A 20,910-nucleotide genomic window follows, 5' to 3' on the forward strand; every position below is an offset into this window, starting at 1 on the left:
GTCTCTGCTGACTGCCAATGTAAGGGGGCTGTCTCTGCTGACTGCCAATGTAAGGGGGCTGTCTCTGCTGACTGCCAATGTAAGGGGGCTGTCTCTGCTGACTGCCAATGTAAGGGGGCTGTCTCTGCTGACTGCCAATGTAAGGGGGCTGTCTCTGCTGACTGCCAATGTAAGGGGGCTGTCTCTGCTGACTGCCAATGTAAGGGGGCTGTCTCTACTGACTACCAATGTAAGGGGGCTGTCTCTACTGACTGCCAATGTAAGGGGGCTGTCTCTACTGACTGCCAATGTAAGGGGGCTGTCTCTACTGACTGCCAATGTAAGGGGGCTGTCTCTACTGACTGCCAATGTAAGGGGGCTGTCTCTACTGACTGCCAATGTAAGGGGGCTGTCTCTACTGACTGCCAATGTAAGGGGGCTGTCTCTACTGACTGCCAATGTAAGGGGGCTGTCTCTACTGACTGCCAATGTAAGGGGGCTGTCTCTACTGACTGCCAATGTAAGGGGGCTGTCTCTACTGACTGCCAATGTAAGGGGGCTGTCTCTACTGACTGCCAATGTAAGGGGGCTGTCTCTACTGACTACCAATGTAAGGGGGCTGTCTCTACTGACTACCAATGTAAAGGGGCTGTCTCTACTGACTGCCAATGTAAGGGGGCTGGCTCTACTGACTGCCAATGTAAGGGGGCTGTCTCTACTGACTGCCAATGTAAGGGGGCTGTCTCTACTGACTGCCAATGTAAGGGGGCTGTCTCTACTGACTGCCAATGTAAGGGGGCTGTCTCTACTGACTGCCAATGTAAGGGGGCTGTCTCTACTGACTGCCAATGTAAGGGGGCTGTCTCTACTGACTGCCAATGTAAGGGGGCTGGCTCTACTGACTGCCAATGTAAGGGGGCTGTCTCTACTGACTACCAATGTAAGGGGGCTGTCTCTACTGACTACCAATGTAAAGGGGCTGTCTCTACTGACTGCCAATGTAAGGGGGCTGGCTCTACTGACTACCAATGTAAAAAAGGCACTTCTCCAGTGACTACCAATGTGATGGAAAAACACTTGTACAGAGAAGCCCGTGGGTGTAAAATACACTTAGAATGCCTAATTTCTTTTTTCTTTTTTTATTTATCTGTTATGGTAACGTACTGTGAGCTGTAGATATAGTAATTATTAGTAGGAGTTCCCTGAGACCTGAAAGTAATTTTAAGGGTTCTTCCATTTTAAAACGGTTGAGAAAGGCTGCTCTAGAGGAACAAACTGTCATTCTACTCCCATGAGACCCAGAGCCTGATCACCTTCAGTCTGTCCCAGAAATCTTGTACTTTGCATGGCTGTGAGCTCCAGAATTAGACCATCTTCAGTCTGTCTTGGAAATCTTGCACCTTTAAGAGCACAGGAGGAGGCCAATACAGTCGCCGACAGAGTCCTTTTTTATATAAATATCTTATTTACAAGACACCGGAGAGTCTCTGTGTGTTCATCTGTGGTGTCTGGAACTAAAAAATAAATATTCTGCTCGCTTATCGCCTTGCCTTCCGGTCCGAAGGCAGCCACCGAGCAAGGGACAGTATAATTGGCACATACTAGAAGATGCGGTTTTCGTGGCTCAGCTTCCCTCCTCAGTGGAGCGGGTCTCAGATTTTAGTTTGACGAACTCCCGGGCCACCTCGTCATTGGTCCGCTGGGAGAGGATGCGCAGGATGGTAAGTCCCGTGTCATCCATTTGGATGCGGCGGCCCAGCGGGCACCAACAAGCACAGCTGCCTTTGTCTGCAATGTCACGCAGCTGAATGACAGCGATTCCCAGCACATGGTCTTCCCGTGCGAAGCAATAGTCCTTCACGCAGACTTGCAGCTCATAACACTCCGGACCGTCCTCATTGCCCAGAATACTAAAAGGGAAAAATAGAAAGAATAAGGTCAATATGCATCTTTAATGCCACTGTCAGCTACTGGAAGTCATGAATGGACATAGACAAAAATATAGACACCCCTAGGCAGATGGACAAGAGTATAGGAAGCCCTAGGCAGATGGACAAGTGTATAGGCAACCTTACCAGATGGACAAGAGTATAGGCAACCTTACCAGATGGACAAGAGTATAGGCAACCTTACCAGATGGACAAGAGTATAGGCAACCTTACCAGATGGACAAGAGTATAGGCAACCTTACCAGATGGACAAGAGTATAAGCAACCCAGACAGATAGACAAGAGTATTGGCAACCTTAGCCAGATAGACAAGAGTATAGGCAACCTTAGCCAGATAGACAAGAGTATAGGCAACCTTAGGCAGATGGAAAAGAGTATAAGCAACCCAGACAGATAGACAAGAGTATAGGAAGCCCTAGGCAGATGGACAAGAGTATAGAAAGCCCTAGGCAGATGGACAAGAATATAGAAAGCCCTAGGCAGATGGACAAGAATATAGAAAGCCCTAGGCAGATGGACAAGAGTATAGGCAACCCTAGGCAGAAGGACAAGAGTATAGGCAACCTTAGGCAGATGGACAAGAGTATAGGCAACCTTAGGCAGATGGACAAGAGTATAGGCAACCCTAGGCAGATACGACAAGAGTATAGGCAACCCTAGGCAGAAGGACAAGAGTATAGGCAACCTTAGGCAGATGGACAAGAGTATAGGCAACCTTAGGCAGATGGACAAGAGTATAGGCAACCCTAGGCAGATACGACAAGAGTATAGGCAACCCTAGGCAGATAAGACAAGAGTATAGGCAACCCTAGGCAGCGGGACAAGAGTATAGGCAACCCTAGGCAGATGGTGAAGAGTATAGGCAACCTTAGGCAGATGGAAAAGAGTATAAGCAACCCAGACAGATAGACAAGAGTATAGGAAGCCCTAGGCAGATGGACAAGAGTATAGAAAGCCCTAGGCAGATGGACAAGAATATAGAAAGCCCTAGGCAGATGGACAAGAATATAGAAAGCCCTAGGCAGATGGACAAGAGTATAGGCAACCCTAGGCAGAAGGACAAGAGTATAGGCAACCTTAGGCAGATGGACAAGAGTATAGGCAACCTTAGGCAGATGGACAAGAGTATAGGCAACCCTAGGCAGATACGACAAGAGTATAGGCAACCCTAGGCAGATAAGACAAGAGTATAGGCAACCCTAGGCAGCGGGACAAGAGTATAGGCAACCCTAGGCAGATGGTGAAGAGTATAGCCAACCCTAGGCAGATGGACAAGAATATAGGCAACCCTAGGAAGATGGACAAGAATATAGGCAACCCTAGGCAGATGGACCGGAGTATAGGCAACCCTAGGCAGATGGACAAGAATGTAGGCAACCCTAGGCAGATGGACAAGAATATAGGCAACCCTAGGAAGATGGACAAGAATATAGGCAACCCTAGGCAGATGAACCAGAGTATAGGCAACCCTAGGCAGATGGACCACAGTATAGGCAACCCTAGGCAGATGGACCACAGTATAGGCAACCCTAGGCAGATGGACAAGAGTATAGGCAACCTTAGGCAGACGGACAAGAGTATAGGCAACCCTAGGCAGACGGACAAGAGTATAGGCAACCGTAGTAAAGTACACTATATTGCCAGTATTGGGACACACTTCCAAATCATGTGATTCTGGTCTTCCAATCCCCTCCATGGCCACAGGTGTATAAAATCAAGCACCTAAGCATGCAGACTGCTTCTAAAAACTTTTTTGAAAGAATGGGTCGCTCTCAGGAGCTCAGTGACTCCAAGCGTGGTCCCGTGATAGGTGGCCACCTGTGCAATAAGTTCATCCGTGACATTTCCTGGCTACAAAATATTCCACGCTCAGCTGTTAGTGGGATTATAACAAAGTGGAAGCAACTGGGAACAGCCACTCAGCCACCAAGTGGTAGGCCACGTCACATGACAGGGCGGGGTCAGCGCATACTGAAGTGCACAGTGCGCAGAAGTCACCAACTGTCTGCAGAGTCAATAGCTAAAGACCTCCAAACTTGGTGTGGCCTTCAGATGAGCCCAACAACAGTGCGTAGAGAGCTTCATGGAATGGGTTTCCATGGCCGAGCAGCTGCATCCAAGCCTTACATCACCAAGTGCAATGCAAAGCGTCGGATGCCATGGTGTAAAGCACGCCGCCACTGGACTCTAGAGCAGTGGAGACATGTTCTCTGGAGTGACCAATCACACTTCTCTGTCTGGCAATCTGATGGACATGTCTGGGTTCGGCAGTTGCCAGGAGAATGGTACTTGCCTGACTGCCTTAAGCCAAATGTTTTTCAGGGTGGGCTTGGCCCCCTAGTTGGAAGGGGTGGCCCCTTCCTGTTCCAACATGACTGCGCACCAGTGCACAAAGCAAGGTCCATAAAGACATGGAGGAGCCAGTTTGGGGTGGAGGAACTTGACTGTCCTGCACAGAGTCCTGACCTCAACCCCATAGAACACCTTTGGGATGAATTAGAGTGGAGACTGTGATCCAGGCCTCCTCCCCCGACATCAGTGTCTGACCTGACAAATGTGCTTCTGGAAGAATGGTCCAACCTTCCCATAGACACCCTCCTAAACCTTGTGGACGGCCTTCCCAGAAGAGTGCCAAGTTCCCGGGCCTATACACCTGCTGTACTCATTATGAGAGGTTCCCACCATCCCTGCTGGAGTTTCATTTAGTTTTTGGAGAATGTAACACATAAAGGTGGCCAGGAACACCCAAAACTCTGTGGGAATGTACCTACAGGCAGCTCTCAGCCCAGCTGGTCCAATCTATATCAGATTTGATTAAAAGATTTCTTGACAATATAGAGAATACATCAGGGGGAGGAGGGTGGAACCATCCTTAGGCTTTGTGAAAATTATTTGAAAAAAAAAAAATGGAAAATATCTTCCCAATGTATTCCTCAAGAACAATAAAATGCAACGGACTATTCAACTTGCCAGTATTTTTTTTTTATTCTGTTTGGAATGGAGCTTTCCCAGTAGCCCAGCAGAGTTGAGGTAGTGGAATACAGAGGAGTGATACCATCTATTATTATGTATGGACAGAAATAAGCCATGGTGGAGGCCATGGTGGAGGCCTTGGCAGGGTGAACAGAGACCACACCCCTTTATACAGGCCACTATACAAATTTCAGCATATTTGCCCTGGCACTCACAAGTGGAAGGTCTCGTTGTATTTGGGAGCCCAGTTGTTGCTCTTGGACTTGGTGGTGAATTTCCTCTTCTTGTCGCTCAGATGAGGTCCAATCACAGTGGCCTCCACGAAGGGTCGGAACATGCCGGTCGTCTGCCACTTGAGGTCATTGGCGGCCACCACTGCCAGGGAAAGCACAGAGAGTGATGTAAGGAGACAGCGCCACCACAGGCTGGTGGAGGTACTACACCCTATCAAAAGCCATTTTGTTTTGTTTTTTTACCCTTTCGCTGCCAGATGCGAGTGGAGGGGAGGCAGGGGAGCAGACACACGGCTCCTCCCTTTCTTTCTGTGACCCGGAAAGTGTACGACTGCCGGGTCACTCCTGTCACTTTCTATTCTAGCTGGGGAGGAATGTATTGCAATGCGATCTGCATTGTAATATATTCAGTGGAGCCCAGAGGAGATATGTACCGTCTTTTAGACCCGGCATGTCTGAATAAAGAGAACCTGGCACCTAAAAATCATCACATAGTGGACAGTTTTTTTATTGCATAAAAATAAAGTTACACCCAAGCACATAACATCCCCCCCCCAAAAAAAAATGTTGGTGGAGATCTTTTCTTGTGTGGCAGTCTATCGTTGCTAGGTACATCTATTGTTGCTGGTGGAGGATCTACTGTTGAAGGATGGGTCTATTGTTGCTGGTGAGGGATCTACTGTTGAAGGAGGAGTCTATTGTTGCGGATGGGGTCTACTGTTGAAGGAGGGGTCTATTGTTGCTGGTGGTGGATCTACTGTTGATGGAGGAGTCTACTGTTCCGCTCTCCCCGGACCCCGCACTCACTATATCCGCTCTCCCCGGACCCCGCATTCACTATATCCGCTCTCCCCGGACCCCGCATTGACTATATCCGCTCTCCCCGGACCCCGCATTCACTATATCCGCTCTCCCCGGACCCCGCATTGACTATATCCGCTCTCCCCGGACCCCGCATTCACTATATCCGCTCTCCCCGGACCCTGCATTCACTATATCCGCTCTCCCCGGACCCCGCATTGACTATATCCGCTCTCTCCGGACCCCGCATTCACTATATCCGCTCTCCCCGGACCCCGCATTCACTATATTTCGTCTCCCCGGACCCCGCATTCACTATATCCGCTCTCCCCGGACCCCGCATTCACTATATCCGCTCTCCCCAGACCCCGCATTCACTATATCCGCTCTCCCCGGACCCTGCATTCACTATATCCGTTCTCCCCGGGCCCCGCATTCACTATATCCGCTCTCCCCGGACCCCGCATTCACTATATCCGCTCTCCCCGGACCCCGCATTCACTATATCCGCTCTCCCCGGACCCCGCATTCACTATATCCGCTCTCCCCGGACCCCGCATTCACTATATCCGCTCTCCCAGGACCCTGCATTCACTATATCCGCTCTCCCCAGACCCCGCATTCATCATATCCTGTCTCCCACAGTACACAAAGCATAGAAATGCAATTATTTTAGTAAATATAAACTGCTAAATACCTTTTCTCATCAGCAGTATATAGCAGTCTTGTGACTTCTATCAGTGTCTCGCAGAGCACTGGTTAAAGCTTGTAGGAGGAGTTTTCTTTCTGCTCTAGAAGGATGCAGAACCCCTGACCTCTGTCTGGACAGTGCTGATCACATGCATCCTCCCAAGAAAAAAAACAAACCCTCTCTAGCAATACACACCAAACTGAGCATGTGCATGTGACCACGGGTTCAGTCTGCATCAGCGTGGTCATTTCAACAAGAGGGGGGACAGGATCAAACAGCCTTTTTACACAATGCGGAGGATTAACCCCTTAGGTCCCACAGTGAGTATAACAAGCATGCTTTCCTGCATCTACAGACTGATTGTACTGTTGGGGGTTTAGTAACACTTTAAAGAGGGAAACATAAAACTAGTGCCTGTGTTTTTGATAAACTAACACATCAATATCTGGTTGGATGGATGGAGTAGTAATTCTCAAGATGCTCATCAGATATTTTATTTCTAATTTTGCCCGTCATCCTTGTAAAGAGCTCACAAACATTACAATTGTGATGAAATCTGGAACGTGACGATTGCCTTACCTTTCACAGTGACCTTCTGCTCGCCGGTTCCTGGATGAGTGAACAGGTCAACCTGTATGGACACCTCCCCCACTGAATCGTCCACACCGGAGCCTGGGACAGACAGACAGACAGGATGGTACAGTCAATCTCGGGGAGTCATTTCATGTAGGTGAACATGTGTTTGGTCAATGTTGGGGTGTGATGTCCGTGTTCCTCTATTCCCAGGAGAACAAAGCTGCCTCTGGCTGGGCAGAAGGTTGAATATCCACTTGGCGACCATTCGCATACCTGGTATGTCACCACAATCAAGGGGCCACATCCAGCCCCTGGGCCGCAGTTTGTAGACCACTGCTCTGACTCTACATACATGATAAGCAGACAATCAAGCAGCTCTGTCCAGCCAGCCAAGATCTAGTGAACTGTGTGGTTAAAACCAAACAGTATATCTGTTCCTTTTTTCTGCAACTATTCACTTGTATCAACATCTTTCTTGTTCTCCAAAACTGAACATTATGATCTTCATGTGCTCAAGACTCCAGGATCACCCTGTTACCCCCTACCAACCAATAAGATACCCAGATCTGGTGCCATAAAGGAAAGGAAGCTGATTTTCTGATAGGCTCAAATCGGACATTTTCTTCTTGAAGATACACGATGTCCACTTTGGATGACTCTTGGTGGTCTTCAATAACCTCTTTTGGATATACACAAACTGTATCTGGGCACCTCTACAATACTGATGATAATGAAGACTTCCATGTATTGGTTTCTCGCCCCCAAAGGATTTAGTTTTAAGGTCATAAGAACCTTCTTCACAGGAAGATGAAGGTATAATATACCAAAGTGGCCTTCTGTGTCCTCCTCAAGAACTCTGAAGGTGAAATCCCCATAGCTATCAGTGTTGCCACACGTGAGAAGTAGTTTTGACACTTCCTATGCTGGTGAGAGTGAGGGACTCCAATACTGGTCCCATCATGGAGATGGAGCCAGGACATGTCACTGTAAGATCTCCCCACGGAAATCACAGATAGATATGAGGAGCCAGCCAGGAACTAAATCCACCAATGATCACTGGGGCAGCACAGTGGCCACGTTGTCAGCACTTCTGCCTAGCAGCACTAGGGTCTTCGGTTCGATTCTCAATCACGGTATGACCTGCATGGTGTTTGGATGTTCCCCCTGTGCCTGCGTGGGTTTCCTTCCGGTACTCCGGTTTCCTACCGGTACTCCGGTTTCCTACCACACTCCAAGGACGTGCTGGTTGGGTAATTGGCCCTAGTATGTGTATGTATGAATGTGAGTTCAGGATCTTAGATTGTAAGCTCCTCGAGAGCAGGAACTGATGTGAATGTATAATATATATGTAAAGCGCTGTGTAAATTGATATATATATACTGTATATACATACATCTGTAATAAATAAATAAAGTCAGCTCTGGGAGGGTCTACTCTATGGGAAATGGAGTCTACTCCACTATAAGATGATGGAGCTGGAATCTAGAGGTATACAGGTAGGTTGGTGTGAACTACAAGGATAGCGGCTAAACATACCCTCCTTGGGAGGAACGTCCTCGTTAGCTGTATACCTAATACCCTTCCCATCATGCACTGGGACACGAGAGACGGCAGGTAGAGAGAGAGGAAGAGACGGTTATACAGACATGAAGCAGGAACACACTCTATACACATGACACCCTAATGCCTGTACAGTATAGGTCAGAGGTCACAGTGTGAAGGTCATAGAACAGTCAATGATTACATCAGAAGATATCTGGAGGTTTGGAAAGAGACACCACTAAGGCTGATGGAGATTTATTGTCTCTTCGTCTTAATGGGTCAGTTCATACAAAGTGAACTTTCAGATTTTGAGTAGAGGCTGGAGAGTAATCCAACCTGATTGTTGCTTCTATACCTTGGGAATTTACTTGATGAGATTTCTGCACTCCGTTCTCAAGACTGTACACCCGCTGTGCCCATTATGAGGGCTTCCCACCATTTCTGTGCCAAGTTCACAGGTCTCCATTCAATGGTTGTCCCCAGTCTCCAACTCCTATAGCATGTTCTGCAGTCTCTGACCATCTCTTGTATCATGTCTGCAGTCTCTGACCATCTCTTGTATCATGTCTGCAGTCTCTGACCATCTCTTGTATCATGTCTGCAGTCTCTGACCATCTCTTGTATCATGTCTGCAGTCTCTGACCATCTACTATAGCATGTCCTCAGTCTCTGACCATCTACTATATCATGTCCGCATTCTCTGACCATCTACTATACCATGTCTGCAGTTTATAACCATCTACTACATAGTATCCGCAGTCTCTGACCATCTACTATACCATGTCCGCAGTCTCTGACCATCTCCTGTAGTATGTCTGCAGTCTCTGAGCATCTACTATATCATGTCCGCAGTCTCTGACCATCTACTATAGCATGTCCGCAGTCTCTGACCATCTACTATATCATGTCCGCAGTCTTTGACCATCTACTATATCATGTCCACAGTCTCTGAGCATCTACTATATCATGTCTGCAGTCTTTGACCATCTACTACATCCGGTCTGCAGTCACTGACCATCTACTATATCATGTCTACAGTCTCTAACCATCTCTTGTATCATGCCTGCAGTCTCTGACCATCTACTATATCATGTCTGTAGTCTCTGACCATCTACTATGTCATGTCTGCAGTCTCTGACCATCTACTATATCATGTCTGTAGTCTCTGACCATCTACTATATCATGTCTACAGTCTCTAACCATCTCTTATATCATGTCTGCAGTCTCTGACCATCCACTATATCATGTCTACAGTCTCTAACCATCTCTTATATCATGTCTGTAGTCTCTGACCATCTACTATATCATGTCTGCAGTCTCTGACCATCTACTATATCATGTCTGCAGTCTCTGACCATCTACTATATCATGTCTGCAGTCTCTGACCATCTACTATATCATGTCTGCAGTCTCTGACCATGTCTTCTATGATGTCTGCAGTCTCGGATCATCTCCTGTATCATGCCCATAGTCTTTGCCCTGTTGTGTGTCTGCTGTCGCTGACACAACATATTCCCTGACTTTTATGTGCAGCCCTTCCCAGCCGGGACACAGCAATAAAAGACTTGACAGAGGGTCTAACCCTTCCTCATTCCATGCAATATAAAATCATTCAAACCTTTGTCCCCTTTTACATTTGTAATGTTCCATATCTTGGTGATTTGTAAATGATTAGAATACATTATGGAGGGAACACAGTAATAGTAGGCGATGCCATTTTGCTTTTTACAAATAGGAGCCTGGCGCTGGTCAGAGCATGCGCTGCCGCAGTAAACTTTATAAACAAACAGACAAACGCAATATCTGAGACAGAAGACTCGCAAAGACACACCAGGTCACATGACTACGACTCCAGATTTTTCCCCTTTAATTGAGAATCTCCCATGGAGCCATGCAAGTATCTGGAGATGGGACGTAACATGGAGCGGGATCTCACCTTGTGCCGTCTGTGATTGCACAAAGGTCTTGATGAGTGTGTCTGTGGTCTGGGTGTAGAGCGAGAGGGCATAGCGCAGGGACTGCAATTCCGGGCTTTTCTCCAGGTACGTTTTCTTCAGACCGTTTCCTCCAGCATGAAAATATTGCTGCACAGAAGACAAGACAGGCAGACATTCACCCATACTGCAGCTGTTTGCTATCATTTTTCATTGCATGTCACAAAGTTCATATGCCAGTCTTTCTAGACTGAAATGCCGTCTCAGTCACGTAAATCCTGGTGCCTGTGCAGTTCTTGGCTGTGTCAGCAAATGTCAGACACAGATCAGCCCCGGCGTCAGCCTCTCACCTTGTGACCTGCTACAAAGTTACAATGTACAGTCTGATCACTGGGGAAGAGGAGACTGAATAAATTCTTCCTCCTGCCTGCAGCAGACTGATGGCACCATCTCAGTCTAGCTAAAGTCCCTGGATTCTAGTTCAAAGATGGCTATTTATTGATAAAAGCTGGTAAAAAATGATCAATAAAAATGATTAAAAAAAAAAAAAAAGATACTGTTCAGTAAAGTATTTGTCCAAATTTGTAAGGTTACAGTTAGATTCAATCTACATAAATGGCGGTGGAGGGGTAAAAAAAAATTCATGAGGCTAATTTAGGGCCATTGGGATTCCACGGGGGTCCTAAACCCCCGAAGTACAGAGAAAGACACACCTCACTGAGTGACCCAGCAATGCCCACCGAACGACCCAGCAATGCCCACCGAACAACCCAGCAATGCCCACTGAATGACCCAGCAATGCCCACCGAACGACCCAGCAATGCCCACCGAACTCACACTGAATAAAGTTTACATTACAAAAAGGAAAATGGTTCTGCTCCAAGGCTGGCACTCAAGTTAGTCAGAACCGGCCATGGGTGCACCAAGCCCACTGGTAAGTACTTCCCTCCATGAACAGCACTCACTTCCCCATTTAGGAACAAGCTGCGCCAACACCAAATGCGTTTGTTAGAACCAACTTTACTCCTCTTTGAGTAACAACATTCCACTGGTCACAGGCTCCTTGCTTGTTCATTTTTCCCTAATGTAGGGTTTAGCCATAGACTTAGCCGTATGTTCTGGCAAAATGCATCAGTTGGGGGAGCTGGTTTCCGGCGGGATGTTGTTGGTAAGAGAGGAATCAAGTTGACTAACCCAATGTCAGGGCGAAATGTGATGGGAGGAACCTGCCTCAGGTGGGATGTTGTTGGTAAGAGAGGAATCAAGTTGACTAACCCAATGTCAGGGCGAAATGTGATGGGAGAAACCTGCCTCAGGTGGGATGTTGTTGGTAAGAGAGGAATCAGGTTGACTAACCCAATGTCAGGGCGAAATGTGATGGGAGGAACCTTCCTCAGGTGGGATGTTGTTGGTAAGAGAGGAATCAGGTTGACTAACCCAATGTCACAGCGAAAGGTAATGGTAGGAACCTGCCTCAGGTGGGATGTTGTTGGTAAGAGAGGAATCAAGTTATCTAACCCAATGTCAGGGCGAAACGTGATGGGAGGAACCTGCCTCAGGTGGGAAGTTGTTGGTAAGAGAGGAATCAGGTTGACTAACCCAATGTCAGGGCGAAATGTGATGGGAGGAACCTGCCTCAGGTGGGATGTTGTTGGTAAGAGGAATCAAGTTGACTAACCCAATGTCAGGGTGAAATGTGATGGGAGGAACCTGCCTCAGGTGGGATGTTGTTGGTAAGAGAGGAATCAGGTTGACTAACCCAATGTCAGAGCGAAAGGTAATGGAAGGAACCTGCCTCAGGTGGGATGTTGTTGGTAAGAGAGGAATCAAGTTGACTAACCCAATGTCAGGGCAAAACGTGATGGGAGGAACCTGCCTCAGGTGGGATGTTGTTGGTAAGAGGAATCAGGTTGACTAACCCAATGTCAGGGCGAAATGTGATGGGAGGAACCTGCCTCAGGTGGGATGTTGTTGGTAAGAGAGGAATCAAGTTGACTAACCCAATATCAGGGCGAAACGTGATGGGAGGAACCTGCCTCAGGTGGGATGTTGTTGGTAAGAGAGGAATCAAGTTATCTAACCCAATGTCAGGGCGAAACGTGATGGGAGGAACCTGCCTCAGGTGGGATGTTGTTGGTAAGAGGAATCAGGTTGACTAACCCAATGTCAGGGCGAAATGTGATGGGAGGAACCTGCCTCAGGTGGGATGTTGTTGGTAAGAGAGGAATCAAGTTGACTAACCCAATATCAGGGCGAAACGTGATGGGAGGAACCTGCCTCAGGTGGGATGTTGTTGGTAAGAGAGGAATCAAGTTATCTAACCCAATGTCAGGGCGAAACGTGATGGGAGGAACCTGCCTCAGGTGGGAAGTTGTTGGTAAGAGAGGAATCAGGTTGACTAACCCAATGTCAGGGTGAAATGTGATGGGAGGAACCTGCCTCAGGTGGGATGTTGTTGGTAAGAGAGGAATCAAGTTGACTAACCCAATATCAGGGCGAAACGTGATGGGAGGAAACCTGCCTCAGGTGGGATGTTGTTGGTAAGAGAGGAATCAAGTTATCTAACCCAATGTCAGGGCGAAACGTGATGGGAGGAACCTGCCTCAGGTGGGAAGTTGTTGGTAAGAGAGGAATCAGGTTGACTAACCCAATGTCAGGGTGAAATGTGATGGGAGGAACCTGCCTCAGGCGGGATGTTGTTGGTAAGTGAGGAATCAGGTTGACTAACCCAATGTCAACGTGAAATGTGATGGGAGGAACCTGCCTCAGGTGGGATGTTGTTGAGAAGAGAGGAATCAGGTTGACTAACCCAATGTCAGGGTGAAATGTGATGGCAGGAACCTGCCTCAGGTGGGATGTTGTAGCTCAACAAGGAACAAAGTAGACTAAGCCCTGTGTTAGGGTGGGAGCCTGTGGGCGGTGGGATGTTGCTGCCAAAAGATAAATAAAGAATGCCAAGTTCTACGTTAGGGCAAAATGTGTCAACAAAGAGCCTGTGTCAGGTGCGATGTTGTTGCTATAAGAGGAATACAGTAGGCCAAGTTCTATGTTAGGGCAAAAACACATTAGTGAGGAACCTGGGTCTGATGGGATTTTGTTTCTCAAAGAGAAAGAAAGTAGACTAAGTCCTACGTTAGAGGAGAAACCTGTGTCTGGTGGCATGACGTTTCTAAAAGTAGACAAAGCCCTACGCTAGGGTGAAACGCATCACAAAAAAGCCTGTATCTGGTGGAATGATGTTTCTAAAAGTAGACAAAGTAGGCCAAGCCCTACGTTAGGGTGAAATGCATCAAAGAAATATAGTGTATTTGGTGCAATGTTGTTATGGAATGAAATATGCCAAGTCCTATGGTAGAGCAAAATGTGTCAGAAAGGAGTTTGTGTCAGGTGGGATGTTGTTTGTCAAAAAGGAATAAAGTCAATTAAGCCCCAAGTTGGGGTTAAACATATCAGTAGTAGAGTTTGTATCTGATACGATTTTGCTGCTGTAAAGAGAAATAAAGCAGACTAAGCCCTATGTTAGGGTGAAACGCGTCACAAGGGGAGCCTTTTCAGTTCTGTGGTAGATGAAAAAGAAGGTCAAAGAAAGATTGAGAACAATTATAGCTTTGATGAGCTGTGAAAAACAGCAACAAGCAACAAATGAAAAAAAAAAATAGGTCCAAATGCAATGAAAAATCCGAATCTAATCTAAAAACAAAATAATATAATTTATTTGACCAGATTTCGGCGTACCTTGATAGTATCCAGAGCCAGATCCATGACCGCACATTGCTTTGGGGTCAGACTCCGAGTCTCTTCTCGAACCATATGATCCTGGAACAACAAGAAATAGTCAACACCACAGCAGAGGCCCACCACTGCCACTAGATGGTTCTAAAATGGTCATCAGGACAGCCAATCTCCATAGTCACCATCCAACAACTGTACACCCTCCACTCTGCAACAGAGAAGCTCTTTTTACAGAATCACATTTAAACACAAGAATATAAGACCAATAAACATCTTACAGATAACTGAGTGTTCTTTCCGACAAATTAATGACAAAGAGAAATGTCTTGGTATTCGAGTCATTATGTGAACCCCCCTTGGGTCTGGGTTTAGTGGCAGTAAAGTCTGCCCAGAGGTTGTCAGGAATGGACTCACCACTGGTGGTGCTGTGGATCACTTGCTCTGTGGGCTGCAGTACCAGCTCCTACCAGAGGGTGCTTTCAGCAGCCAGGGTCTCACTCCTGCAATCAAGCCATCACTTGAGGCTGATTGCAGGAGGACTATTTAAGCAGGACCAGGCCTGCAATCAGTGCCTTGGTGTTTGTTTCCCATGAGCCCCTGTACCTGGTATCCTGTGAATCTTCTGTTGCCGACCTCTGCATTGTTCCTGACCCTGCTGACCGTCTCCTGTTTAACCCCTGGCTTGCCTGACCATTCTTCTGCCTGATCCTCTGTACCGTGCTGCCCGTGAGTTAATGAACCTGGATTGTGACCCTGACCATTCTCTGCCTACTCCTCCGGTACCTCGCTGTCCGCACCTTGCTGACCTGGCCTGCCTGACTACGCCTTACGCTACCCAGACGATCCATCCATCCCGCACGAATCTGTCCCTGTTACCAGGTCTGCCAGCCTCTTCACGTCAGGCTCTTTTCCCCGCAGACCTCTGACGACACTCTCTACCATTGCCGGACGTACTCAGGGGTCGCAACCTGGTCTCAGTCTGCTCCAAGTCCATCCCCACCATCAGGGACCCTGGTGAATAAGCAGATTGGGACTTAGACCCCGCGCCCTGAGGAACCCCGTGCTGTGGGCTGCTAGAGACGCCGCCAGACGGTGCTTAACAGTACCAAACGGCCTGCCTGACCATTCCACCTCTCCAGCCCTGACTACACCTGTGTTCCCACACATTTCTGGTCATACCCGGATCCCTAACAGAGGTGATGATTCAGATACACTTGGAGACTTGCTGGGTTGAATTACACTCTGGGTTCTTATATTTCGTGCCAACATCCTGGTCTCCCTTCTTTAGTCTCTGTTTGTCCATCTTGGGTGATCTAGGAGATCCTGTCCATATAGGGCTGTCCTCACACCACCCGCATGGAACCTAATGATCGATGTACAGTATAGAGTAGCCTTTCCCCACCTTTGGTTCCATGGAAAATTAGGATTTCTCCACAGATTTTTAGGGGTTCGATGAGTAAATTTTGCCTCTCAGATAAGTTGACACTGACACTAATTAAGTATCTCTAAGGAGGCATTCTCCTTGCTATCGATCAAAGTAAGAAGCATTCTAGGAGATTCTGGGGCTGTCCTCACATCACCTGCATGGAACCTACGTATAGAGTAAACTTCCTCCAGCTTGTGTTCCATGGAACATTAGGATTCTTCAACAGGTTGTTAGGGGTTCCATGAGCAATTTCTGTCTCTCGGATAATTTGCCACTGACTCCAATGAAGTATCTCTCAGGGGGCATTCTCCTTGCTAACAACCAGTGTAAGGGCGGCACAGTGGCTAAGTGGTTAGCACTCCTGCCTGGCAGTACTAGGATCGCCGGTTCGAATTCCAACCACGGCATCACCTGCCTGGAGTTTGCATGTTCTCCCTGTGCCTGCATGGGTTTCCTCCGGGTACTCCGGTTTCCTCCCACACTCCAAAGACATGCTGGTAGGTTAATTGGCTCCTGTCTAAACTGGCCCTAGTATGTGTATGTATGAATGTGAGTTAGGGACCTTAGACTGTACGCCCCTTGAGGGTTAGGGACCGATGTGAATGTACAATATGTATGTAAAGTGCTGTGTAAATTGATGGCGCTATATAAGTACCTGAAATAAATAAATAAATTCTAGGAGATCCTGCCCATCTAGGGCTGTTCTCACACCACCAACGGTGGCAATTTTCTTTTACCTCATAAAAGCTACCACTGAAACCAAATATCTTCTTATAGTTTATGAGTCAAGGCCATCAACCTCTATATTTGTTTGAGATTCCAGTTCGAAGGGTTTTTCAGTTATCATTCCCCCACTATTTTTTAATGTGCAAAACATGGATTGTGACTAAAAAACTATTGTGGATTTTCTCTTTTACCGAACATACTTCCATTTGGGATAAATCCCCTTTCCCCAGAAATTTGAAAGACCTGAAAATTGCTGTTCCCAGACGCTCTCCATCCAATCTGAAAGAGCTTGAGCGATTCTGCAAAGAATGGGCAGAAATGTCCCTCTCTAGATGTGCAAAGCTGGGAGAGACATCCCCAAAAAGACTTGCAGCTGGAATTGCAGAGAATGGGGGGTCCTACAAAGTATTGATTCCGGGGGGCTGAATACAAATGCCGCCACACTTTTCAGTTATTTATTTGTAAAAAACCATTTATCATTTTCCTTCCACTTCACAATTACAGTGGGGCAAAAAAGTATTTAGTCAGCCACCAATTGTGCAAGTTCTCCCACTTACAAAGATGAGAGAGGCCTGTAATTGGCATCATAGGGAGACCTCAACTATGAGAGACAAAATGAGAAAACAAATCCAGACAATCACATTGGCTGATTTGGAAAGAATTTATTTGCAAATTATGGTGGAAAATAAGTATTTATATTAAGTATTTATATACATTATATATAAATGTATTTATATATATAATAAGTATTTATATATATTTATACTTATACTATATGAAAAGTTCATCTCAATACTTTGTTATATATCCTTTGTTGGCAATGACAGAGGTCAGACGTTTCCTGGAAGTCTTCACAAGGTTGGCACACACTGTTGCTGGTATGTTGGCCCATCCTCCATGCAGATCTCCTCTAGAGCAGTGAGGTTTTGGGGCTGTCGCTGGGCAACACGGACTTTCAACTCCCTCCAAAGGTTTTCTATGGGGTTGAGATCTGGAGACTGGCTAGGCCACTCCAGGACCTTGAAATGCTTCTTACGAAGCCACTCCTTCGTTGCCCGGGTGGTAGGTTTGGGATCATTGTCACGTTGGAAGACCCAGCCACGTTTCATCTTCAATGCCCTTGCTGATGGAAGGAGGTTTGCACTCAAAATCTCACGATACATGGCCCCATTCATTCTGTCCTGTACATGGATCAGTCGTCCTGGTCCCTTTGCGGAGAAACAGCCCCAAAGCATGATGTTGCCACCCCCATGCTTCACAGTAGGTATGGTGTTCTTTGGATGCAACTCAGCATTCTCTCTCCTCCAAACACGACGAGTTGTGTTTCTACCAAACAGTTCTATTTTGGTTTCATCTGACCATATGACATTCTCCCAATCCTCTTCTGGATCATCCAAATGCTCTCTAGCAAACTTCAGACGGGCCCGGATATGTACTGGCTTAAGCAGGGGGACACGTCTGGCACTGCAGGATCTGAGTCCCTGGCGGTGTAGTGTGTTACTGATGGTAGCCTTTGTTATGTTGGTCCCAGCTCTCTGCAGGTCATTCACTAGGTCCCCCCCATGTGGTTCTGGGATTTTTGCTCACTGTTCTTGTGATCATTTTGACCCCACGGGGTGAGATCTTGCGTGGAGCTCCAGATTGAGTGAGATTATCAGTGGTCTTGTATGTCTTCCATTTTCTAATTATTGCTCCCACAGTTGATTTGTTCACACCAAGCTGCTTGCCTATTGCAGATTCAGTCTTCCCAGCCTGGTGCAGGTCTACAATTTTGTTTCTGGTGTCCTTCGACAGCTCTTTAGTCTTCACCATAGTGGAGTTTGGAGTGTGACTGTTTGAGGTTGTGGACAGGTGTCTTTTATACTGATAACAAGTTCAAACAGGTGCCATTGATACAGGTAATGAGTGCAGGACAGAGGAGCCTCTTAAAGAAGAAGGTACAGGTCTGTGAGAGCCAGAAATCTTGCTTGTTTGTAGGTGACCAAATACTTATTTTCCACCATAATTTGCAAATAAATTCTTTCCAGATCAGCCAATGTGATTGTCTGGATTTGTTTTCTCATTTTGTCTCTCATAGTTGAGGTCTACCTATGATGCCAATTACAGGCCTCTCTCATCTTTTTAAGTGGGAGAACTTGCACAATTCTTGGCTGACTAAATACTTTTTTGCCCCACTGTATGTACCACTTTGTGTTGGTCTATCACATCCAATCCCAATAAAATACATTTACGTTTTTGGTTATAACATGATAAAATGTGGAAAATTTCAAGGGGTATGAATACTTTTTCAAGGCGCTGTATATCAAGCTGATATTTATTGAACACAACATTGTAATAAGACTACAACACAAACACATAAGCATGCTTTGCGAACATCTAGAACGTTCCACGTGAGGATAAGGCCACGTGACATTCCAGGACATGCTACACCTAACAGGAAGCAGACTTGTGACAATTAGTACCAATGTGTGCAATACAAATAACGTGGACATGATACGCCAAGCTGTCATCATTGCTGAGTGCAACACAAAAACACCATCATGTGACATAGCAACTATGCGCAACGGGAAGCTGCAAGCGCAGTCATGTGACATTCCATGCAATGACCGCAGGTCATTTTGGTTAAAGGCCAATTACAGCAGACAGTGAAAATTCAGTAATTGGTTTCGGTATGCTAATGAAAACATGTATCACACGTCATGAGCTGCTGACCCTGGATACAGTACAGCCAGTGAGCGTTGTCACCCTAGGACAGGAAATGTGTTACTGGCAAGATCACCAGGTGAACATAAAGGGTAAAAAGCCTAAAAAAAACCCCCAAAACAAAAAAAAACAAAAACGAATGCAGCCACTACATCTAATGACTGGTAAGTAATGAAGAGCTAAGGATCAGACTAAACCCATGGGAAGTTGTCCTATATTAGCAAGCCACCAGTCCCATCAGCTGCGGTCGTGGAATTCCTCACCTCGTAACCACAAGTAACAGATGGGATGGGACACAAGCTGATATAATTATCCAAATATGGCAACATGGCCCTTTTTTGGATGGTGTCATTGACCAAATATGGTCACGTGACCTTATTTGGTCAACAAAGTGATGAGCATCCCTGTCCCTTTGTTACGTGAGGCTGCAGGGCAGGGAATTCCATGGACGCAACTGACTGGTCTGGTGGCTTGCCATCGTGCGACAGCTTCCCGCAGGTTTAGCCTGAACCTTAGCTCATCATTACTGGCAGAAAATGTGTATTATATAGGGCGCGCTTGTTGGAGCCCAACCTCTGTAGCTGTAAGATAAAGGTGCCAGATGGATATCAGGGATGGATGGGAGCAGTAACACTGAGGCAGCTCTTCTTAGAGTGGAAGCAAGGCTCTAATGCAGTAACAAGAAAGCTACAATATATTGCATTTTTGGGTTTAGATATGCTTTAGCCTTCAAGAAGGGGAAATTCAAGGTTCTTGCAAGTCTAGAAACCATGATGACCTTGAATCTATTATAAATTATCATTCCCTTTTCTATATGGAAGGGCTGCTGGTGAAAATTATTTTAACTCCTTGGAAGAGATTTCGCCTCACTTCCTGTGTTTTCAACATGAAAGGTACCAAAAACCACCCTATGGAGGGCACAGACAGCAAAAATATCCCAAGGTTCTAATCCTTCCCAACTCCCTCCATAATACCAGCTTTGTCTGGAGTTCTACTTTAAGCATGGAAGCCAGCCAGTCTCCCTCCCCTACGTTTTAACTTGCAGTAGAAAAAGAATAAGTGGGAGAGGAATGGAAGTGGCTCAGCCTGGCCACAGTAAGCTGCTGGTGGCTGCATCAAGGTAGTCAGCATAGGACATTCATCTGCTAAAGGAAACTTGTTAGGATGGGTAACGTGCCCAGAGGGTTCATTAACTTACCAAATTACACAGAAAACTGAATTTTCACTGTTCAGTGGACACATCCTTTAAGAAGCTGTTGAGGGTCATTGGAGGCATGCAGTGAGGGACACGACACATTACACACTGAGCTCTGGGAATGCTACAAGCAGCACACAACAATGAACTATACCTTGAGCTTTGATAACTGGCCCAGTTCCTTTGCTGCACTGAAAATCAACTGAGTCCCCTGAGAGCCCAGGGGAGGAGAGAGAAGAGAACATGTTATAGTCAGTAATCATCTTCCATGGTCACCTACTGGTCCCAGCCTGAATAGTGACTACAAATACCTTCATCCAATCAAATTCTAACAGGTCCAAACTATGGAGCCCTGATTATTTCACAGGTAATTCAAGTAACCTGGATGGCTATATAGCTCCTGTCACCTAATCACAGAGGCCACCACTTGTGACCACTGACATTATACA

General features: G+C 46.6%; 1 protein-coding gene across 5 annotated transcripts in view; it reads right to left on the reverse strand.

Moving 5' to 3' along the window:
* Positions 1–1,062: 1,062 nt before the first annotated feature.
* Positions 1,063–20,910, reverse strand: part of LOC149445877 (protein unc-13 homolog B-like) — a 294,951-nt gene continuing 275,103 nt past the window's right edge. For 3 of the 5 annotated variants that reach the window (XM_089653341.1, XM_089653339.1, XM_089653340.1), the window contains 7 exons: positions 20,616–20,672; positions 14,415–14,495; positions 10,682–10,829; positions 8,739–8,795; positions 7,206–7,298; positions 5,117–5,276; positions 1,063–1,889 (listed from right to left, as the gene is read on the reverse strand). In XM_089653341.1, coding sequence (XP_089509467.1) covers positions 1,604–1,889; positions 5,117–5,276; positions 7,206–7,298; positions 8,739–8,795; positions 10,682–10,829; positions 14,415–14,495; positions 20,616–20,672 — 882 coding nt within the window. In that variant the 3' untranslated portion in view covers positions 1,063–1,603. The remainder of the gene's footprint in view (positions 1,890–5,116; positions 5,277–7,205; positions 7,299–8,738; positions 8,796–10,681; positions 10,830–14,414; positions 14,496–20,615; positions 20,673–20,910) is intronic. The other 2 variants (XM_089653343.1, XM_089653342.1) reach the window with 1 other exon arrangement.

The sequence above is a fragment of the Staurois parvus genome, unplaced genomic scaffold, assembly GCF_062004578.1.
Source record: "Staurois parvus isolate SC_StPar_1 unplaced genomic scaffold, SC_StPar_1.0 ptg000706l, whole genome shotgun sequence".
In the NCBI taxonomy this organism is placed as follows: Eukaryota; Metazoa; Chordata; class Amphibia; order Anura; family Ranidae; genus Staurois; species Staurois parvus.